The sequence below is a fragment of the Babylonia areolata genome, chromosome 1, assembly GCF_041734735.1.
Source record: "Babylonia areolata isolate BAREFJ2019XMU chromosome 1, ASM4173473v1, whole genome shotgun sequence".
NCBI lineage: Eukaryota > Metazoa > Mollusca > Gastropoda > Neogastropoda > Buccinidae > Babylonia > Babylonia areolata.
The window spans coordinates 48,018,315-48,043,644 of record NC_134876.1 but is presented as its reverse complement, the minus strand read 5'-3'; the positions used below and the strand labels follow the sequence as shown (position 1 = coordinate 48,043,644).

Genomic DNA, 25,330 nt, shown 5'->3' with positions numbered 1-25,330 from the left:
GTTAACAGCGTTTCACCCTAATTACCATCATCAAAATATTGCAAGCGGAAGGCTTTTATACCGAAGACGTGAATGTTGACAAAGAATACCACAATTCTGACGACGGAAGCTAAAGGTTGGGTCATTCAGACACCCACTGGACATCCGAGGGGTCTGTGTAGAGGAGAAGAGAGGACTGGCCGTACTGAGTGAGTTAACCAACCCATTTACCCTATATTCCAGCTAGTAGAAAAATGAAGAGCCTGTCTTGAAAAAAAAAAAAAAAAAAAAAAAAAAGCTGTAAAATCCGCATTCTAAGTAATAACACTGACAAAATGTGTTTCCCCTTGTCAATCAGTTGCAAATTAAACTCAATACACATACTGAAATAAGCAAATTCATTTGTAACAAAAGTGGTTCCCAACTTACCAAGTTACTTCAGTCACTGATCCTAGCTTCTGTAAGATGTTTGTCACCTAGTGTATAATATGAAAAACAAACAAAAAACAAAAACAAAAAAGAAGAAAAAAATAGGATTTTTCCTTGAGCAACTGGCATTGTGTACAGGCAGGGCAAATAATAGATGTTACTTACTGCATTTGTGACTTGTGGTACTGTATCAATACACTCATTCAAATGAATGAATTTTACTAACACCACATTAACAAAGGAAGTGCAGCATTAAAAAGCAAGACACTTCAGTTTTGACTGTTGGTAATGATTTTATTAACTGTCATCAATAAAATCTTCTATACAAAATAGTACTAGGACTCGAGTCTTCCCATCAAAATGGCATGCATTATATAGGTCCTCAGCAACACATTGAACATCATCTCCGAAAAAAAAAAAAAAAAAAAAATCACATACACAAATATGCTTTCACATTCACACAAAACCCTTACTCTCACTCTATCAGAGCAAATAAATGATCATGATTGTCTGTCCTATTTAGTATCCAGCGATGTAAAGGAAGAAACAGGAAGATTAAACTTGACTGACCATGGTACATACTGTTGAACAAGATATCCAAAATATGACAGTAATTTTTTTTTGAATGAATTTCCTGCCACAACAGATCTCTCAGCTCGCAATTTGTTTACATTAAAAACAATTATAGTGATAAACTTTTAAGATCTTTTTGTTACACAACAAGATAACTTTCAACATCTTCAAATGTTCAATCATTCATTTATATCAAACACTTTTGACTCCATGATAAACTGAATATATGATGAAAGGTTTGTAAAACAATCATTTCAACATTGAGTAACCAATACCCCACAATCCCCTTTGCTATTTCGTTTTCAGTCAAAATAATCATTCATTAGAAAAACAAAATCAGAACATCACAGTCATATTTATGTTACAGACCTACTGAATATAACTTTGTGAAAATGCCTAATTATAACAACACTTAATGCACACAGTGAAATAAGCAAATTCATTTGTAACATAGTTCCCAACTTATTTGGATACTTCTATCACTGTACCCATCTTCTGTAAGATGTTTCAGAGTCACCTGGTGTATAATTTGAAAAAAAACAAGTAACAGAGAAATTCTTGTTTGCATGTGCCCATACACAGGTATTTCTAATACCAGGATATAAATGTTCCTCATATTACAGCATGAGAAATGATATATGTAATATTCTATTGAAGGGTCATCTTTTACAAAAGCAAAACAAAACAAAACTACACACACACACACACACAACAATGAAAATGTTTTGAAGTAATATGAGAAAATACATTTGTAAATTGCTGTATGTTAAAAAAAAAAAAAGGTTTGGTCCACAATATATGTACATGTTAGAGTGATACATCTCTTTTACTGCCAAGATAAAGACAAACAGACATTACTCTAATACGACAAGTGCACATTCTTCTTGGATTTCATTTACATGCTGACCAACATTAAGTGTTATGCTGCTGTACATGAGTCAGAGTAAAATAAACAATGAAACATAAATGAAATGCCTTTGTGCCCACATACATGAAGCATTTGACAAATACAGTAAATTTTGTTTCTTGAAACAGGATAAAAACTCACAATACAAAACCTGTGTTGCTCTGAATGAAGCAGTATTAGCTTCATATTATTGCATGCTTTTGTCAAATTAAGTGTACATGTTTGTTCTTTAACAAAGGCACACTCTTATGTAACATCTGTGAGTCTGTTATTAACACAACAGAGAAACAGCAAACTAAACAGCACTATAAAGCATTGCAGATTGTCCAATCAGATGTGTTGTTTTATAATGCACTGATACATCTGTTGATTAGCGATCACCTCATTCTCTGAGTCCACCCACACGTTTTGAGACTAGCAAGACAAAATCAGGTAATGCTTTTACCAGACTCCCTCTTTTTTTTTTCTTTTTCTTTTAAAGAAGAAAGAAAACAAAAAAAATTACCCTTCATCCTACCCCCCCCCCCCCCCCCCCCACAACCACCACACACACACACACACACAAAATCACACAAATTTCTGACATTTGTCATAGAGAATTGCTCTTACCTAAAGTATCACATTATACAACCAGATTGAAAGAAAAACAAACATCACATTTATTTCTGACTGTGCTCACATCTGTCCTTGCATTTAACTAAAATATCACATACACAACCAGATGGTGAAAAACACAAGGATTTCTGTTCATGGTCTTTAAGAGATAATGACCTCAGTTATTATTTCCAATTCCCCATTTTGTCACACACAGTGGTATCATTCTTGCTCTGCCCCATTCTGGGTAAAGCTCCAACTCTGCACCATTTTCTGATTCAGTCTGCTGCATTTCAAGAACCACACAAAAATCTCTAACACTGCTTTTTGTCTGTTTGTTTGTTGGTTGTTGTTGTTGTTTTGTTTTGTTATATTGAGTCACATGTAAGGCCCTTGACTAAGGAGTTCATGCACTGCTACCAGATTGATTCCCTTTGCTGTTGCATTTCAACTTTTAACTCACTCAGTATGGTCAGTCCTCTCTTCTCCTCTACACAGACCCCTCGGATGTCCAGTGGGTGTCTGAATGACCCAACTTTTAGCTTCCGTCGTCAGAATTGTGGTATTCTTTGTCAACATTCAAGTCTTCAGTATAAGAGCCTTCCGCTTGCAATATTTTGATGATGGTAATTGGAGTGAAACGCGATCTCTTTCGCCGTTCGTATGGAAAGAGTTAATATCTTATGTAAATACATTACTTTATAGTAACTATTCATTTACTCTCACATAGAAGGAACGATAGATTTGTGAAATACCACACTATTACCCAAGTGAAACCCCATTGAAATTGCAATAGTCATTACAAAATTCTTTAGTTTTCCTTAAAAAAACAAAAAAAACAACAAAAAAACCCCAACAACAACAACAAAAACAACCACAAATACTAAGATGGTAAAACGAATTCAGCACATGACTTGTCACATTTGGTTGTTTTTCAGATGTTGACAGGGACTGATCTTGATGACAAGGAAGACAGTGACGATTATGTAGATATGCAGTTAATGTTTTTTAAACTGCACCACAGCGTTACATTCTACACTTACTATCACATAATATGATCACCTGCTATCAAACATACTCAAAAGATGCAGATCAGACAGTTATGGTATTTGTGAGGTAGGCTGAGCAATATACATCTAGAGTATGGCACTTCTGACAATTGGTCCCTCCAAGAGTTGACCTGCTTTCATTTTCGAAGCAAAAGAGACTTAAATCATATAAGAGTGCACTACAGAAATGTTTTATCAATATCACTATTATCTCTTGATACAACATTCAGTTGTAAAGTATAACCATCTATATTTTTGTTTATCTATCCTTAAAAATCATCATTTATTAATCTTTCCTTTTCCTTTTTCATGCTGACTGCATTTCTATTCATGCATGTCTAATAATGCAAAATTCAGCATGATATTAATACTTTAGTGCTATTATTATAAGAAGTTGTTTTCTATGGAAATGAATCAAACTGAACCTGCAATGACTCTCACTTCAATGAAGAAAACCTGGTTTATCTTCAGGTACCCTGATAAGAGATTTTTCGTTTATAGGCTGCAAATCCCATATTCACTTTTACCTCATGTGTCACATTCACCCTCCATGATCTGTCATGCTCACAACACACACACACGCATGCACGCACACACACATACATTAACACACACACAAACACGCATGCATGCACACACACACAACCCACCCCCTTCTACCACCAAATCCCAATGGGGCAAAGCATATAAAACTAAACATTTTTGTATTTACTTCCAGTTTGTGTAAAATATTTTTTTTTAATACCCTTGCTTGTTGGGCAGGAATGTAATTCAACAATGAACATTCAGATTCAACACTGACCTCAAGCTGACTTGCGAATCCTTGAAAAGTGTGGAAACAAATAAACATCAGTTTGATTTCAAGAATACTAGTCTTTAAATTTGGAAATGTGTTCACAAAATCACTGTCAAAAGCATGCCTTTAAAGACACACATAAGGCACTGGCCAGACAAAACAAAAATTGCAAAAATAAGCTCCAATAATCAAGGAGAATAAAGCAAAGGCATGAGCAGCACTAACATTAAGCTGGGAAAAAAATCACACAGATATGGGGTCCTTGGATTCAATTTTTCAGTTTGAAAATATCTCTTGAACGTTTTAAGTAATAATATTTTTTCGTGTTATGGAGCATGGTCACTGAAGACAAGTTAGTCATGGTCACATTTGAAAGAATAACAAGTCTACTGAAATAATTATAATCACACAATGATAAAGATCAACAATGTAGTCAAACATATGGGCTGTTGAAATCATGCAAATGACATCATTTCACACTTGATTAGTTTCGTGATTTATCAATGTTCTAAAATACATATTTTGAATAAGATGTATCCACTTCATTTGATACATGCATGTCTCCAATGACAATATTTCTGAACAATTCCAGCATTTCCAACAACACATCCTTACTTAAAGTGACAAAGGAAGTTTCTCAGAAAATGTGGGAATGGAGTTGTGACCATGTCTCTGACTTTTGAGAATGGTGTCAATGATGGTGGATGCTGAATCATGTTCTTGACCATATCCATTTATTTCAACATTCACTCCCTTTTTTTTTTTCCCTTTTCAAGTGACTCCAAAGTCAATAAAGACACTTGCCATTCACCAGTTTGTGGGCTCATTTCAGAATGGGATATACTATAACTGTTCATAGTGTGCAGCTTATTAAACAAAGAGTAAAAACAAATTGTACAAAACATTCTGCACTTGCACACAAACAAAACATTCTGCACTTGCACACAATCAAAACACAAACAGTGCAACCACCTTTCCAATCCCTCAGCCACTAAAGCACCTGATTTTTGACATATATGTCTCAACAAATAAAAACAACAACAACAATAACCATCCCCCACCAAAAAAACAAACAACAAAAACAAACACAGCCCCACCCCACCCACCCACCCCCACAAAACAACCCAAAATAAATCAACAATACACTTCACTTTCCCCTCCAGCTTGCAACACATTACTGCTGATCACTTTTCACTTCATTTCCGAAAGAAAGTCAAAATCATAACATTACAAAACACAACAAACCCCTCCACACACACATTTCAAGGTTAGAACAATCTTAAACAGCTTTACCTTTCTATGGCTTTGTTTTTTTTGTGTGTGTGTGTGTGTTTTTTTTCTTGTTTTTTTTTTTTTTTCAAATTGACATGTTTTAATCACAACAATTAAATGGAGGAAATAAACCCAGATGGAATTAGATCATTGTCTGGGTAATGAAACTCTCAAACACAGGTTAAGTAGGACAGTCAAAAAAGATCCCAAGATGCTAACAAGACTGTAAAAGCAAAGCAAGCATCAAAATGCACACTCCCTCAATCAATCCTCCTTCCCACATAAAACAGAAGAAAAAATTATCAGTCCAAAATGCTCACAGATTATCATCAACTGTAACATACTGATACTTACGCTCTTAAATGGACAATTCAAAATATGACGCACTGTACTACAATGGGTATATGAATTTTGAGACACAAATACAAGATCATTTGTAATTTGTTTTGAAGTACAAACATTTTAATATATACACTATCAACAAACATATTCCAGCCATTAACATTTGGGGGATGCTCTGATAAACAGTACATTTGCAACCAATGAATATGCAATTCATAAAAAGAAGAAAAGTTTGCTCTTTATGCACTGGCATGAATCACAAATGGTTGAACAGGTTGAAAATGATTCACATACAATTCTAATTCCATGACTTTCCTTAAAGAAGAAGTAGAAGAAGAAGAATTCATATAGATACCGCAATAAGAAATTACACATTCAGTTCAGTTTTGTTCTCTGGGCCAAATAAACTTTGTACAGTACACCTGTACTTGTGTGTGAGCGATTCTCTGTCCTGGTGCCAACATGGCTACTCGTGTATGTGTAATGAAGATTTACATTGCTCCTGCTGCGTGAATTTCTCCAGTGACCTGTCATCTTTTTCCCTTTCTTTTCTTGTGTGTGTGTAAAAAAAAAACAAAAAAACAAACAAACAACAACAACAACAAAACAACAACCTTTGTTCAATAAGCCCATCTTGGCCAACAATGTCCAGCAGGATATTATCTCCAAGTTCAATTTCATAGTCACAGAACTGTGGCAGTGTGTTTTTGTGTGCATGCATACACACATGCACGTGTGTGTGTGTGTGTGTGTGTGTGTGTGTGTGTGTGTGTGTCTTGGTGTGTGTGTGGACAGTGGGAACTAAGTACGAATGCAGCTGCATAAACGTGGACACATGCCTTATTTGTTTGTACAGAAGAAAGAAAGAACACCTGCTTAAGTCTGTGACTGTTTCACTACGTCTCACCCATGGTTCTTACCTTGAGGGTGTACTTTCTCAGATTTGGAATGGGCCACAGACTTGTGTAGTGTTTGATAAAACTTTCATATAAATTTGTATCTTATACATATATATCCATTTATCTATCTATCTGTCTATCTATCCCTGTATCTGTCTGTCTGACTGTCTATCTATATTTATCTATCTATTTTTTTTTTTAATCATGAAATCATGTTTTCATGGGCTGTTGCATGCCATTCAGTACTCGCTGCATAATGTTTCAACCATATGAGCAGTTTTCACCATATAAGTACTATATATCATTCTCATTAAATGCTCAACTGGATACATCCAAGCAATCCCCAGTGAATGTAATTTTGTTCCTGGACAGACAACTTGCATACATTCTTAGGAGGAAATTGCTATACACACTAGATAATATGGAACTGGGGGGGAAAAAAACACACTACAACACACACACACAAATAAAACTTCATCCATTTCATAATCAGTATGGCAAAAATCAAACATGCAAAATCTTTCAAACAAAATCAATGACAAACATATCTTGATGCAAACTGTATCCATCACAACTGGGTTTTATCTCATTCCTCTCTCTCTCTCTCTCTCTGTTTCTCGCACTCTCAGTGTCTCATTCTCTCTTTCCAGTTTTTTCACTCTCATTCACAAAGCTTCTTCATACCAAGAAATCTGATTTAGTTTTCAGAATGTTTTGTCGAGGAATGGCAGTATTACAAAATAAAAAACAAAACAAAAAACAAAAAAAAGATGCAAGTTACTGCTCTCTAAAAAAAAAAAGAAGAAAAAAAAAAAAAAAAAAAGAAGAAAAAATGCTGCCAATAAATTTGTGAACAATACACAATATAACAATACAAAGCATTGAAAAAAAAACTGCATCAAAAAAGATTAAAAGGAATGGTGCTTGTTCGGTTCAACTGCATAAGTGCTTGTAAGTCTGAAAAAAAAATCTGGCAACCAACAACATATCTTTTTGGAAAAAAAGACAAAAAAAGATATAATATAGTACTCCAACTAAGGCACATGAAAAATGTAACATGATGTTACAAACCATCTAAAAAAAAAATTTAAAAAAAATAAAAAATAAAAAAAAGAAAGAAAAAGAAACACAAACTCAAATTTTTACCAAATCCTGACAAACGTAAAGACAATGTTGAAATGTGGATGGGCTGAATGCTAAAAGATGAGATGATAATGTTGAAATGTGGATGGATAGGTAGCTAAAAGATCGCATGATGATGTTGAAATGTGGATGGATGGATGGGTGGATGGCTAAAATGACAATGTAAATGTGGATGGATCAATGGTGGGCTAAAATATGACACAATACGAAGTATGATCAGTACACATGGACGGATGGATAGATGATTTAACTCCCTGCTTGGCAATCTGCCTGTGTTGACCATGCCAGCAGAATTCAGCGAAAGACCCTGGGTGAGGCGCGTACAGCATCCCTTGCAGTGGTACCCTCAGGATGTGTGCTGATGCTGGGCGGCTTGGAGTTTCTCTCTTTCAGTGTGGAATCTTCAGTGTTCTAACTTCTGACACTGCTTGAAGTTGGGGAACAGGTGGCAGTGGATGGACAAAAACCTGAAACACATGCATTCTGTAAGTGAAATAAAACATCATGGGGTATCAAAACTGAACCAGTAAGGACATGCTTACAATTCAGTACATATTTATTCATCCAACTGGAAATTATCTGTTTATCTAGAAACTTGTCACTCAGACAAAACAGTCTCTCACACTGCAGTTGAGTCTGACACTTATAAGAACACAACAAAGACTTTCAAAGTCCAATAATAAAACATAATACATGCATATAGCAGCTTTACTCATGTTTCTCACACAAACATATGTATTCAGCTATCTGATTCCTAAAGAACTACTAAGTGAATCAATGCATTCTCTTTGTCAATTTTGTGCTTTTTTCTCTTCAGACCTGTGAGTGCATACACACACCGACATCCACAAAATGGGATGGTCATCTGAACTGCTTCCTTATTTTGTCCATGTTTGTACTCACACACACACAAACACACACATATGCACCTCATGCACATTAACACATTGTATGTCATCAGTGCAGCTCTGCTGCATTGCAGTTTCTGTAGACCAGCCCTACAACAGCTGAGTAAGCTGTCAAAGCTGTACTTCATACACAAAATGCACATTATGGCATAACATCATCAAGAACGTGCTAAATTCCTTTGAAAACACTGGTGAACAATGAAGAGGCCAAAGTCAAGAAGCTAAATACATGGAGTGATAGTATGGCTGGTTGAGAAACTGAACATGCTCACTGGAGTATAGAAATAACTGTACATGGTTCAAGGGAAGCAAACAAAAACAACAACAAAAAAAAAAAATCAATATTCATGGTACAAAGTGCTCATATAAATATCCATACAAAATCAACACTTTACCTTGATCTTTATTAATCTGTCACTGCCTTTGATAGAAAAAACTCTGTCTTTGTGTGTGTGTGTGTGTGTGTGTGTGTGTGTGTGCGCGCGCGTGCGTGCATGCGTCTGTGTGTGTGTGTGTGTGTGTGCGTGTGCATGTCTGTGTGTGTGTATGCATGGCTGAAGCATGACTGACTGACACAAAAAACCCAATAATGAACACCTAAAGGTAGCTCTCAGTCAGTCAGTTCCATTCACGTAGGTAGCATCTATACTTTTCACAGCTTGGTCTTTGGCCAAGGATAGGTGTTATATAAATATCCATATCTATCTATCTAACTAACTCAGTCTGCCTACCTTGTGGGATCTTCCTCCAGTGAAAACCCAGGCACATTCACCACATTATCTTTACCTCCATACTTGGAGTAGCTGAAGGTGATCTGAAGCAACGGAAAAAAACAAGAGAACATGATGCATTTGTGATGGTGCAATTATCATTACACATATTGCATAACAATCATGAACCAGAAACTGAGAAAGGCAAAAGCCTCCTTGTTCCTAACATGTGAATCCAACAAAAGCTCACAAACTACTGTATGGACACAAATACATTCACACACATGTGCGCATATACACAATTTGGTCACTGCTAAAGTACAAAGTCTTATTTAGGAAGTTTTTGGTATGTTTAATGTAAAACATAATGACAGTCAATAAGCACAATCGGTGGAACGATTGTGAAAGGATAAATGAGCTAGACATGTACCTCTGTTTTGCCCTTAACAATACAGAAAAAAAAAAAAAAAAGGTACATTTTAAATTCCTTTTGTCACTCATCCAGCCACAATATTCTGCAAGTTCTGACAATGAAAACCTATCCTTGTGTGCATCCAGAGATACATACACCTATCTATTATACAATGGATATCTGTAGAAGTGAAAAGATACAGGGACTTTTAAGTCAAACCCTGGTAATATTTTCTCTTTCAGAAACAAAAGCTGGGGCAAGATGGATTCAAGAAAGCAGAGGAAGACAGCAAAGACAAATAAGCAGATTATGCAACATGCGAATAGTTCTAAGGCCTCAGATTTCTTCGTTTTCTTCTGATTCGACAGATGGCCTCAAAACCAACTTCTGCACACATGGCAGCGGCAGCAATAGCGATGAAACCATCAATGATTGACCTTTTGCTTAGGGCTCTGATGACGGGTGCAACAGCCGAGTGGTTAAAGCATTGGACTTTCAATCTGAGGGTCCCTGGTTCAAATCTCAGTAACGGCAACTGGTGGGTAAAGGACGGAGTATGGCTGCCTTAATAGCTGGGTAAGCTAACAAAACGGTCATATGCTTAAAATGTTTCATGTCTGTCTGAGTGTGTATGTGTGCATGCCTGAAATCCGATTGAATGACATAGGAAACGAATGATGAGCGCCCAATGGCAGCCGTCAGTCGGCTCTACCCAGGTAGGTAGCCTGTTGTGCAAATGACCCTAGTTTGTAAAGCGCTTAGAGCTTGGCCTCCGAACGAGGATGAGCACTATACAAGCATCTATGTCATTCATTCATTCGTTCATGTTGCACCTTATGTATTTTTAACAAAGGAAAGTGCCTTGTATTGATAGTAAAAGATGGTCCAGCAAGCCTACCTGTTTCTTCAGCTCATGAAGTCTGATCAGTCGCAGGGCCTCCAGGTGGGACCTGAAGCTTTCCACCACAGTCAGCTGCTTCATCAGCAAATGTTCTGTCACACAAAGCAATCAGCAATCATGTACACTGCTTCTGTGTTCAGTGTCACATTCAACCGTAAGAAATAATGCTATCACACACAGCAGTAAGCAATAATATACATTACCTCTGTGTTCAGTGTCACGTTCAACCATAAATAATGCTATCACACATAGCTATCAGAAGTCATACACACTACATCTGTGTTCAGTGTCACGTTCAATGTTCAGTGTCACGTCCAACCATAAGAAATAATGCTATCACACATAGCTATCAGAAGTCATACACACTACATCTGTGTTCAGTGTCACGTTCAACCATAAGAAATAATGCTATCACACACAGCAGTCAGAAATCATACACATTACCTCTGTGTCCAATGTCATGTTCAACCATAAGAAATAATGCTATCACACACAGCAGTCAGAAATCATACACATTACCTCTGTCTCCAATGTCATGTTCAACCATAAGAAATAATGCTATCACACACAGCAGTCAGAAATCATACACATTACCTCTGTGTCCAATGTCACGTTCAACCATAAGAAATAATGCTATCACACACAGCAGTCAGAAATCATACACATTACCTCTGTGTCCAATGTCACGTTCAACCATAAGAAATAATGCTATCACACACAGCAGTCAGCAGTCATGAACACCACCTCTGTGTTCAGTGTCATGTTCAACCATAAGAAATAATGCTATCACACATAGCAATCAGAAGTCATACACACTACCTCTGTGTTCAGTGTCACGTTCAACCATAAGAAATAATGCTATCACACATAGCTATCAGAAGTCATGCACACTACCTCTGTGTTCAGTGTCACGTTCAACCATAAGAAATAATGCTATCACACACAGCAGTCAGAAATCGTACACATTACCTCTGTGTCCAATGTCATGTTCAACCATAAGAAATAATGCTCTCACACACAGCAGTCAGAAATCGTACACATTACCTCTGTGTTCAGTGTCATGTTCAACCATAAGAAATAATGCTATCACACACAGCAGTCAGCAGTCATGAACACTACCTCTGTGTTCAGTGTCACATTCAACCATAAGAAATAGTGCTATCACACACAGCAGTCAGCAGTCATGAACACCACCTCTGTGTTCAGTGTCAACTTCAACCATAAGAAATAGTGCTATCACACATAGCAGTCAGCAGTCATGAACACCACCTCTGTGTTCAGTGTCAACTTCAACCATAAGAAATAATGCTATCACACACAGCAGTCAGCAGTCATGAACACTACCTCTGTGTTCAGTGTCACATTCAACCATAAGAAATAGTGCTATCACACATAGCAGTCAGAAATCATATGTACTAACTTCTGCGTTATGTGTCACACTTAACCGTAAGAAATAAGGAACGCTACTTCTTTCTTGAAATGCTGCATGCAACTGGATGAAGTCTTGGACAGTATTTCCTTGTTTTATGTCACATACAACCATGAGAAATAATGAACACTATCTCTTTGAGAAATGGCATATACAAATAGAAATCATTTACATAATTCTTTTTGTTGAATGTCATGTGCAACCAAAGTAACTAATCAACATTATATCCTTTTTGGCAAATTTCAAAGAAAAATGTTAAATGTTACAAACAATAAATTGAATAATCAACACATCACCAGTAATTCTCCTTTGCGTTAAACTGAAAGACCAAATACAAAAACTAGGTTGTACCAAAAGTAACTGTAATTTTGTGAATGTCATATGCAGTCTTCCATTTCAAATGTGAAACAAAGTAATAGTATTTCTTTCACATCACAAAGCTTTCATGCTTATAATTTATATATCCAGTGGTATTAGTGTGTACTTATCAAGATCAATAATCATGAATCATTGACCTTTTTTTTTTTTTTCTTTTTTTTTTTTTTTGTCAAACGTCAAGTACATATCTTTATAAATCATAACAACTTTTGTTTGTTAAATATCACACAGAATAGGAATCACAAACACTATTTCTTTGTTCAATGTCAAATACATTAATTAGAATTCATTAACAGCATTTTCTTTGTTAAAGAATGAACCATGATAGCTTTGAACCAAGTTGACTACTCATAATTTGAATCAATAACGAGCAGATGACTGTAAAAATGAAGATTGAAAAATAATACTGTATTGTATTTCTCTTTTTGTTACAACAGATTTCTCTGTGTGAAATTTGGGCTGCTCTCCCCAGGGAGAGTGCATCGCTACACTACAGCGCCACCCATTTTTGGGTATTTTTTCCTGCGTGCAGTTTTATTTGCTTTTCCTGTTGAAGTGGATTTTTCTACAAAATTTTGCCAGGAACAACCTGTTTGTTGCTGTGGGTTCTTTTACATGCTCTGAGTGCATGCTGCACATGGGACCTCGGTTTATTGTCTCATCTAAATGACTAGCATCCAGACCACCACTCAAAGTCTGGTGGAGGGGGGGAAAATATCGGTGGCTGAGCCATGATTTGAACCAGCGTGCTCAGATTCTCTCACTTCCTAGGCGGACGCGTTACTTCTAGGCCATCACTCCTCTTATTACAGATAATACAGATAACAAACAGCAATTTACCTTGTGGTGTTAAGTGAATTAATTAACCCAGGAATGTATGCCACACCAGAAATCACTGTTTAACTCTTTAATTACGGGTCATCTGTAAATGTTTACTGCCTTTGGTTAGTGCAGCCTGCAAACTTAAGCAGAGAACCAGCCTGTCCCTCAATCGCTTTTGGTGAAAGGGTAGATGCACACTGTGTTTTGCACTTAGCACCGCCAGCTGTTAACTGGCATCAATGGGCTTGGCCAAGGCACATCACTATATCAATCATATACACCTTGTCCCCTTCCTGTGGGAAAGTAGCTATGGTACTTTGTATATAAACTTAGTGTGTCCTGCATGTGAAATAGGGAGCATTTTGTCTCATTTTCCCTGTGTGCAACAGAGGAGAAAGATGTTGATCAGTTTTCTGATGATGATTTTTATGTGAAAAGCTTGTTTTGACTGAAAAGCTTATTTTGACTGAGTTGAACTGACTGTCACATTAATTTGTGGTTGGATACCTTGTTTTGCGCAAATTAGTGGCATTACAGGATGACCTGAGGGTACAGACACATTTTCTGTCTGTTTGTACATGACGCTGCTGTCAGTGTGCATGCATTGTTGTCTTTGTTTATTTGTGACACAATAATTGTCACCTGACATGCGTCATACAAGTTCATTCACATGTGATATTCAAACAGTGGTATGTCACATGCCAAGTCTTTTGCTGTGAAATAAAACGCAGAGAGGAGTTAAAACAGGTACATGTTTCACATTTTTCTTCATTCTTCAAGCCTGTGTAATAAGGGCAAGGGGCAGATACGTACTGTTTTTGGAGTGATTAACAACAGGTGCCCTAGAGCGGCTGGCAAGAAATAAAGATTTAAATATTTCTCGTGTAATGTTATTAAAATAAGATAAAACTATGTTCATACAACAATATACAAAAGTACACATTCAAACAGACTTGGGAAGGTCTTTAACCAATATATTTTGGGTATGACAACATAATTCTAAATGTATAGATATAATAATATACAAATATACACATTCAAACTCGTCTTAACTGAAGGTCTTTCAGCCGCAATTTTTTTGCATGCCAACATACACATGTTTTGGCTTTGGTTTCAAGGAAAGAAGGAGTTATATCTATGTTCTATCACAAATATTGGTGACTGTGGACATGTAATTAAAGTATCTTATTTCATATTTGAATGTTATCATTAAATTACTGGAACTGGAATGTAAACATCAAATGTACATATTATTTGCTGACACTGTTGGAAGATCTCATACCCACAATGAAATTTTGGAACCACAACATAGAAATAATTGTGTATAATCTTTTCTATCTCATGCCATGGAAAGGTATTTCACTTCCATTCACATGCTTCTGGCCTACATCCAAATATATATATATATACAAGTTCCACATCATACTACAACAAGAAAAACAAAATGTTGAATATAGTACATGCTCTGTTACTTTCAGTTATTTGATAAAACTTATACCTGACCGTCATGCAGAACACAACATATTTGCATAGCTGGGTGGGTGGTTGGTAAGGGGTGGAATATGTATGGGAACATGCTGTTTGTTTTCAATCTTTCTGTGCTGACGTTACTCAGTTTTCTTGTCAGTGTTAAGCTGTGTAATAAAAAAACATATCACTTTTTGATCTGCATGCTTTTTTCTGGAACTATTCTTTTTTTTCACACTAGGAAGTATTGAACAGTGTAATTTTGACACAGCATGACCAAATAATGTTTTGTTCAGCCTTTTTTTTTTCATTTCTATAAATGCATTATGCAGGTAATGTACATACAATTGTATATTCAATAAAACTTCTCTTTCTTTTTTTTTAAGGACATTGATTCTCACATGCACGAAAAGAAAAGAAAAATTCTGAGCCATGTTTTCTCTGTTTATGTCCTGAAGAATTCTGAACATGCTGAAGAAGTCACTGTTACTACAATGCTTTGGTAACAATAAAACATAAAAACAATCACTGTGAATCAATCAATCATACAAACAAAAAAAGCATCAAAATCTTTTTATATCCACATATAGTCCTGCCAACATCAGTCAACAAGCATCATCCGAATGGAAACACTGCAGCCCAACTTTCACTGCACACCACAGCCTACTGAACATCACCCCAAAGAAAACACTACAGCCACTCTATCTTTCACTGCAAGCAATAGCCTATTGAGCCTCAACCCAATGAAAACACTATACTATAGCCTGTCTATTTTTCACTGCACACAACAGCCTGTCTATCTTTCTATAGCCTATCTTTCACTATACACCATAGCTTATCTTTCACTACACAGTATAGCCTGTCTATCTTTCACTGCACGATAAAGCCTGTCTTTCACTGTCTGGGGCTAGTGGGAGGAAGGAGAGAGCTAAAGAAAACGGAGAGATGAACACACTGCTACCTTTCTGCATCATACCTTATGCATTTATATGATTTAATGTAATGCATGCAAACTAATAAACAATACTACTTGGTACCTCATCTGAGTAATTCTATTCATCTTTCTTTTTCTTCTCCAAATATCATAATCCAAAGATTAAAAAGACAAAAAATACAGACAATACTGTGAATGCAGCTTGATTTTTGGTGTTTTTTTTCCCCCTTCTATTTCTTCCATGCAAGTGTGTGTGTTGTATGTGTTCTTGTTTGCTTTGTGTCCAACATACTGTTTTCTTTGAAAGGTATGAAAGCAGTAACTAGATGTATTATCATCATTATTATTATTAGTGCTAAAATGACTGAACTTGGCACGCAAATGCCGACCCTTTTCATTCCTGAAAACACTGAAAAATCTAAACACACACAGTCATACCCAAAGCACACCCACACGCTCGTACAAACCTATAAATTCTGAAAAACAGCATAATCAACATGAAAACCGTATCGGGAGGAATCATGAGCTCCGGGCCTGGGAGAGTCTCTTGCCGAGTCTCAGTCCCAGCATCATGATCCCTGCCTTCGTGGTATGGCACACGAGGCATGGAACCCGCGCTTAGGCACCCAGCGAAAATCCGACCCCCAACAGAGAAAGGAAAGATTGTTATAGCTGTAACATCTCTTTATAAGGTGGCTGCCACTGAAGGGCAGAGAGTGGAGAAAAGCGGTCACAGTCAGAAACAGACTGGTATGATGACAGACTTTCAGCAACTGTGCTTTTTTTTCTGTATCTTATTTCATTCATTTATTTATTTCATTTATAGAGTTTAGCAACTGTCTCCATTTTTTTTTCTTCTACATGTTATGTCATTCATTTATTCCATTTATTAATTTATTTATTCATTTATGTATCTAATCATTCTTTTTTCTTTTCATTTGCTATTTTGATTCATCAATCACTAATTTAATTACTTATCTGTCTATTTATTTATGTATCTTATTCTACTTCATTTTATCTTATTTTCCCTCAAGTCCTGACTAAGTATGTTTGGTTACATTGCTGGTCAGGCATTTGCTTAGCAGATGTGGTGCAGTGTGTATGAATTTGTCTGAACACAGTGACACTTCCTTGAGTAACTGAACTGAACTGTCTCCAGTGATCTCAGTAAATAGACCACAGGAACTTTGATGTAAATACCTGCACACTGTCACTGCTCAGTACTTAGATGCAAAGTTTTGCATACTGTCAATGACCTATGTTTGACTGATGGAACATCAGCACCGTCTGGACTGGAACCAGTACGGATGGGAAACAACATTTCCATGAAACAGAAGATCAGCTCCTGCATGCACTGGTACATTGCATCTTCCTGTATGCATGGGAGACACGATGGAGCCTCAGGCTGAATTTGGAGAGAAGAATCCATGCCATGGAAATGAAGTTCTATCGTAAGATACTTAACATCAGATACACCGATCATATCACCCTATGAACAAGCATGCCAAACCATCATGCAGCACACTGGACCATACAATAAAGAAGATCTGCTGACATCAGCTAAGAAAAGAAAACTACATTGGTGTGTCCACATGACAAGATCCAATGGCTTTGCTACAACAATCCTCAAAGAAACTGTTCAAGAAGGGAGTCAAAAGAAAAGATAGGGGAAAAAAAACAACCATGGACTGACACCACTGCAGAATGAACAGGTAAATGGTTTGAAGAGGCCCAAGCTTTGAGTTTGACACACAACTGACAGACCCGGAGGAATCTGGTGATCAGTTCTTCTGTGCAACACCCCAATGTCTCTTCAAAGGGTTCAGGGAAAAGAAAAGGAAAGACACAGGTCTTCTCAGTACTTGGATGCAAAGCTCTGCACACTGTTTCAGACCTGAGTCACTTGCTCAGTTGCAAACCTGCAAATGTGTTGTGCATATATACGTCTGTGATTCCACCACCTTCCAAACAGTAATGGGATGAAAAACTTCTGAAAAAGTGAAAGGAAAAATAAACTAGTTCTAATATATAAACCTGTTTCAAAATTAAAAAAAAAAAGTTAATAAAGCAAATGTTAGACAGAGGTATCAAACGGCAAGCTTTCACGTCCACTTTCTACTAAAACTATGTGATCAACACAGTCATCAGAACTGTCACAGTCCAAAACAAAGCTTAAAAGGCTAATACACAACACAGCAAAGAGTCAAGCAATACAGAAAAAAAATCACATACAAGCATCAAGACATAAAGCAACAGAATAACCACTCACCCAAATACATGTAGGCACACAACTTGCATGCAGTTACTTGCTTTAAAATAACAGTATGTTAAGATAAAACAGAAAGACACCATGAAGCACACTTCTAGGGGGATTAGAAATAAAGAAGGGAAAATAAGAAACAAACAAAACAAAAAAAAAAGAAGCGAAGAAAAAAAGATCCGTTCCTGCAGAAGTCCTCCTTACCAATGATATATCCTATAACACAGTCGTCTGGCAAGCGAAGCTTTTCTCCAATGGTCATAAGACGACCCCCGCTAAAAAGTCACGTAAATCAAACACAAAACCAAAAATGAACCAAAGAGCAAACTGAAAGGAACAACAACAAACTTAAAAATAATTAGAACATAAAATCAACAAAACTGTAAAGCCATACCAACAATCTCCCTGTCCAGTGCTTTGTTATGTTTTGCTGTAAATTTGACAATAATTATATCTGAATTTTAATGAACAGTTTACACCCTACTTCCAAGCATTGCTCAGGCACAATTCTTTCTTTTTCTTTTTAGTTTTTATCTTTTGTCTGCACTGAGTAGCATTCTTCATGGAAGTGATCTTAGTCTGTCTGACTTAGTCCGTCTGACAGAACCAGTTTTAGATTTTTTTTGTTTTTTTGTTTTTATGTTTTTTTTGTTGTTTTTTTTGTTGTTTTTTTAAAAACTTTTCTACCATGCATAACCAAGAAGAAAATGGGTATAAATCCTGTAGTCTTCCGCATGACTTCACATATAAAAATGGAGGCCTATACGAGCATCAATTAACCTTTTTTTTTTCTTCAATTAATAAGAATGAACAAAACATGTTTAACTATTCAGCAAGCACAAAACAATTTGTTTCATGATTCAAACAATTAATTTTGAGTCTGAAAATATCAGACATATCAGAAACTGTAGTAAACATTGATAGACTATTGAAGAAGGAAAACATTACACACTAATACACAGCCCTTGCCGCTGGACAATCTAAACCAGTCTCCTCTGTTAGGTTTTAAGTATCTCCAAGATATAAACGTAACCAAAATCATGAAAAGGACAAAATTTTACCCAGAGATTTAAATACAGCAAAAAAAAAAAAAAAAAAAAAAAAAGAAGAAAAAAAAAAGAGAAATGCGTATTTTCAGTGGGTGAAGTGGTGCCTCAGCTGAGAACAAAAATCTGGATGAAAAAGGATTTGCAGAAGAAAGACAGTCCATGATTCTGCCTTACTGTGCATGTCACATCTGACTTGGGCAATGATAAGGAATGGGACAATTCAGAAATGTGAAAGATGGGCGCAATAGCCGAGTGGTTAAAGCGTTGGACTTTCAATCTGAGGGTCCCAATTTTGAATCTCAGTGACAGCGCCTGGTGGGTAAAGGGTGGAGATTTTTCTGATCTCCAAAGTCAACATATGTGCAGACCTACCAGCGCCTGAACCCCCTTTGTGTGTATACTCAAACAGAAGATCAAATATGCACATTAAAGATCCTGTAATCCATGTCAGCGTTCTGTGGGTTATGGAAACAAGAACATACCCAGCATTCACCCCTGAAAGCGGAGTATGGCTGCCTACATGTTTGGGTAAAAACGGTCATACACGTAAAAGCCTACTCGTGTACATATGAGCGAACATGGGAGTTGCAGCCCATGAATGCAGAAGAAGAAGGAGAAGAAGATGAAGAAGAAGAAATGTGACAAATGATTCCATCTGTGGATGTATGTGCTACTAAAACAGGAAACGTTTTATAAACGAGTCACACCTAAGTCTTGGTGCACTGAAGTTAGGATAAACTGCTGAACAAGGTAATATTCATTTTTTGAGAACATGTGTGTCTTAAATAGTGGGGTTTCCACATGACCATATTTAATTTGTTTGTTTTGTTTGCTTTTATCAATTAGACCGAAGTAAATCATTTTCAATTAAAAATCTGTATTGAGTTGGTATGCTGATAAAGATTCTGAAAATTCAGAAAAAATCTGCAGTACATCTGCTGTTAATGCACAATGCTGTGTTGGTCCAAAATTTCATGCAAAGGATGATTTGAATAAAAACAATTTTCTCACTGCCACACTCTTTCAATCATTTTGTAATTCCCTGGCAACTTATTGAAGGAATTACATTTAAATACATTACGACCACACCCACTTGAAAAGATGAGTTTCTTTTAGTGTTTAAAAGGTTTGCCAGCATGTGCGTATGACACAACAAAAGCATAAATAAACTGTAACTGTGAACATAAGAGACCCAGATGACCAAACTGTTACAACATAAGGTTATAAACAACATTGAAAAAAAAAAAAAAAATTCATAAGCATTAGCAAGCTTTCCCCCACCCCACCCCCCTTTTCACAGTGACACCTACCTTTTTTGCATTGAATAAATCATAACCAACTTATGGCATAAAGATTCACAATTTTCTCAAAAGATAAACAAACATAATAAACAATAAACAAACACTGAATAAAATTTGCCAACCAATATAAAACTGTACTCCCAACAAACACTAAAACTACTGTCTTTTTGTTTGAAGGCAAATTGCAAACATGTGAACCACATTCATGCTCAACCTGCATTTCTTATCTTTATCGACAAGGTGAAAAGTAACTTGTGTGTGCATGTAGACTTGTATGTGACTACATGCATGTGCATACATGTGTGTGTCATAACTCCTTGCCAAATCTAACTACAGTGAATGGGTGACGAGCTCCTACTGGCATATTTTGTGAAACAACAACAACAAAAAGAAACCCACAAAAAGTCAAACAACAAAAACAAATTCATATATTACAAACTGAAACATCTGAAAATTCCTTTCTCTGGAGAAAAGGGGGTTGGTGGTTGGGGGACGGGTCAAGGGTGGGGGTACTGAAACAGAAAATAATTACCCTGCATGCGGCATCATTTTCAGGGCTAAACCTCGGCTGATGCAGAAGCCACTTCCAGTTGCAAACCAGAAGGCAATCTTTACCTGCAAAATGTACATCACATCACATTGAACCATCACAAGCTAACTTGTTTATTTACTAAATAGGGCCCTCCTCTTTTGCTGTAACTTGGTTTGACGCAGAAACTAATCCTCATCGGAAGCTGTAATGTTAACATTAACCTTTAAAATGCACACTGACGTGAACTATCAAACGTTAAGTTGTATCCTGTTCTACAACTGTTGTTTCCTAGTCTTTAAGACTGAACCTTTGACTGCTGAAGAAAACTTTATGGGTTGAAATTACAAATGCAATTTTGAGCTGCAGTATATACAAAATCTTATCAGACAGTCCATTAATACATCCTTTGGGGGGAAAAAGTATTTTTACTGTGGAAAAAAAAGTATTTTGACTGTTTTTGCAATGTGAAGTACAGAACTCTTTTAACCCCTTGAGTGCCCCAGGACAGATTTCTCTAACTTTCCGGTGTGCAAAAAAAGTGCCCCAGGACGGATTTTTTCTTCCACATCATAGTAGGAATTTTCCAATCATAAGATCAATAAATATGAATTCATATGAAATTGTCATAATAGTATAGTGTGTTCATTAGCCTTTCACTAGTTTCTGGACAGGTTATTATATATATATATATATATATATATATTATTGTCTTTCAGCATTTTGCATACTTTTTCTAAAAATCATTACCCTCCATGATCAAAACATCCCTTGGCAAATACTTATCACTGAGCATAAAATAGGCCATGTAATGAAAGGGTTAACCAAGGTGAAGGGGAAAAAAAGTAAAAAAAAGTATTCTATCAGCACATTTTACTTTAAAAAAAAATTTAAATCAAATCTGCCGTGCCATTTCATGACAGTGCAAATCTATGCAGATGAGAAAGATGCACATATGTGAATGTGTCATCAAGGTATGACTGTGTGAAAGCATGCAGCATGCGTTTGTATGTGTGTGTGCGCACGCACTTGTGAACTCAGATGTCCACATCATTGTGTCAGCCTGCATGCACATGATCGTGGTGTGTGTGTGTGCATGTATGTGTGTGTGTATGTGTGAGAGAGAAAGAGACAGAGTAGGCATGAGTGTGTGTGTGTGTGTGTGTGTGTGTGTGTGTGTGTGCGTCTGTGTGTGTGTGTGTGTGTGTGTGTGTGTCTGTGTGTGTCTGTGTGTGTGTGTCTGTGTGTGTGTGTGTGTGTGTCCGTGTGTCTGTGTGTGTGTGCACGCATGTGTGTCCATGCTTGTATGTGTATGCGTACATGTGAAAACGAAAGTGTTTGTCAGAGCTACAAACATCTGTATGTGTGATACTGATGTGATGTTCTAGATTACAAGCAACAATTGTCTTTCTCCTGGTCCACATACCCCAGGGTTGTCTGGGTCCCTGATCTCCATGGGGTAGCGCAGGCTGGGTTTGCCCAGGTACCAGTTCCCTGTGTGCCTGTATTTCTTCAGCAGATCCACCAGTTCTGGGACGTTCACGTAGGTGTCATCATCAAAATGACACATCCAGCTGCAGAAAACGAAACAATCATCAGCAAATTAATGACACTGATAAAATCTCAAAATGACACTCTCATTCAATTACCTTATGAACAAAAACCAAGAAACAGTGAGAGGGAGAAAATATTCCAAGGAATGTTTTCCCCCTTAAATTGCATTTCATCATACATACTTTCTAAGACCCACTGGTGCAGACTCCTGGAGTAAAAAGATCTCTATGTTTTGCAAACAGTCTCACAACTAATACCCAAGCAAAAATTGATGTCTTTTTCATCAGAGTGCATAAAGGCAGGTGCAATAGCACTATTAGTCTGAAGGTCCTGTGCTTGATCTCAGTAATAGCGCCTGGTGGATTAATTCTCATGCTGCCAATTTTCTGTATGAAAAAGACTCCTAGCGACAAATATTTTAGACCCAACACTCTGTCACACGATTTGGTTTGTGTCAAACAATATATTCAACTTTTTCACATCAAACTTGTCAAGAGGGAAGTGTTAGTCCATTTCCTATTGTGCAGGAAAGTCAGCTGCAGTTGTCAAGCTTTGTTACAGTGTGAAATACAGTCTCTTTAAGATGAACCCTCAATGCTGACAAGTCGCCTTCAGTTGTGAACTAAATTCGCCTATGGCCATGAAAGAGTAAGGGTGGAAATTGTTTTTTCTGATCTTGTGCAGATCGGCTTGTGCCTCAATTACCTTTGTGCTGTACACTTGCTGAACAACAAGCAGACACAAGATCCCATAATCTATGCCAGCATTCAGTGGGTCATGGAAACACAAACATACCCTGCACACATGCCCCCGGAAACAGAATACTCGGTCCTAATCAGCAGGGTAAAAACTGTCATAGATCAAAAGAGATGTAGAGACAGTGAGAGGAAAAGAAGCAAGGAGATAAAGAGACAAGGAAGAACAGAGTGAATGTATATACCCATATATTTTACACAGTGTGTGTGTGTGTGTGTGTCTGTATGTGTGCGTGTGTGTGTCTCTGTATGTGTGTGTGTGTGTGTGTGTGTGTCTGTATGTGTGTGTGTGTGTGTCTGTGTTTCTGCGTATATGTGGTTCGTCCATCGGGATCGACGAGGACCATCTAGTCATCCTGGGGGTGGGTGGGTTGGGCTCTGTGGGTGCGCAGATGACTGGTCAGGCCAATCCGCGCCTGGAAGGTTCTGACGCAGTGTGGACAGGGGATGGTGGCGGCTGTCGGGGACTTGCTGGCACTGCTTTTCCTGGCCTGTCTGCATTGCTCTGCTGCAGTGATTCTGTTGGCCTCACAGGATTTGGCGCCTTTGTGGACAGCTGAACGCGACTTTGGTCTGTCCATTGCATTCAGCTCCCATGTGTCGTGGCTGATGTTGAAGGCCTTCAGAGAAGCTTTCAGAGTGTCTTTAAAGCACTTCTTTTGGCCTCCTTGGGAGCGCCTGCCATGTTGGAGTTCGCCGTACAGCAGTTTCTTGGGGAGCCGGTGATCTGGTATGCAAACTACATGGCCTGCCCAGCGCAGCTGGGCCTGCATCAAGATGGTGTAGATGCTGGGCAAGTTTGCACGAGTGAGCACCTCTGTGTCAGGGATCTTCTCTTGCCACTTTATGCCAAGACGTTTTCTGAGGCTGGTGGTGTGGAAGTGGTTCAGCTTTTTGGCATGGCATTTAACAACTGTTGATACAAAGGAGGTGAGAAATAAAAAAAAATAGAAAGCAGAACAGACAGACAGAAAAACAGAATGAAAGAAAGAGACTGACACACAGACAACACATCCATATATTAAAAGGGAGAGACCTGTAAACATGATCATAAAGACAGACATAAAAACTGTGCACCCTTACCGTTTCTTAGATGAGAGGTAGGCATCAAATTCAACAGATGTCTTGCAGCAAAGTGACTGCCTGTAATATATCACATTAAACAATCGTTTAATAATATTAGATTCATTTTGAAGAATGAAATCTGAAGTCAAAGATGGCCTCCTGTTTAATATTGTGTGAAACTGGGCAGAGAGAGAGAAAAAAAAAGAGAGTAAGAGAGAGAGAGAGAGAGAGAGAGAGAGAGAGAGAGAGAGAGAGAGAATCTTGCATCCACGCATGTGTGTCTGCTTACTTGTAAGAGTGTGCATGTGCATATATATGTGTGTGCATATTTTATTTATGTGTACCACTGTCACTGTGTGAATTTGCATGACTGAGTGTGTTCATATATATGCATTTTACATATTGTTGTGTAAGCATGTATGTAAGTATGCATGCGTGAGTGAGTGTGTGTAGGTGTGTGTGTGTATGTGTGTGTGCGCGCGCGCATGATAGTGTGTGTGCATGTGTCTGCAAGTGTGTGCACCTGTGCACAAGTGTGTGTGCATCACTGCATGCACCTGGTAGCAGCAGCAGTTTATCACAGACTCCTGAGTATGATTCACACAGCAAAAAACAAAGACCACATTCAAGCACTGGAGACTACAGTCTGAACAGATCTTTGCTGGATTGCTGCCAGACATGATAAGACTAAGGAAAAACGATTTCTGTTGTTCTTTGTTTTTTGTTGTTTTTTTTTCTTTTTTTTCTAAATCAGTAAATGTCAGAAAATGCCTTCTTTATAATGTCATACATGTCTTATGACGCAGCTCAAAAGATGGTGTGACTGAGACAGTGCAAGTCAGACATAGCCTGTTTCAAAATGAAATGTAACAA

At 37.4% G+C, this 25,330-nt stretch overlaps 1 protein-coding gene across 1 annotated transcript in view; it reads right to left on the bottom strand.

Moving 5' to 3' along the window:
• Positions 1 to 7,673: 7,673 nt before the first annotated feature.
• The window catches only part of LOC143292393 (fringe glycosyltransferase-like), a 20,417-nt gene continuing 2,760 nt past the window's right edge, over positions 7,674 to 25,330 (bottom strand). Inside the window, exons 4-10 of the mRNA XM_076602625.1 lie at positions 24,476 to 24,535; positions 22,510 to 22,657; positions 21,087 to 21,169; positions 18,409 to 18,479; positions 10,912 to 11,006; positions 9,623 to 9,705; positions 7,674 to 8,450 (exon numbers count right to left, since the gene is read on the bottom strand). Of these exons, the coding sequence (XP_076458740.1) occupies positions 8,387 to 8,450; positions 9,623 to 9,705; positions 10,912 to 11,006; positions 18,409 to 18,479; positions 21,087 to 21,169; positions 22,510 to 22,657; positions 24,476 to 24,535 (604 nt within the window). The 3' untranslated portion in view covers positions 7,674 to 8,386. The remainder of the gene's footprint in view (positions 8,451 to 9,622; positions 9,706 to 10,911; positions 11,007 to 18,408; positions 18,480 to 21,086; positions 21,170 to 22,509; positions 22,658 to 24,475; positions 24,536 to 25,330) is intronic.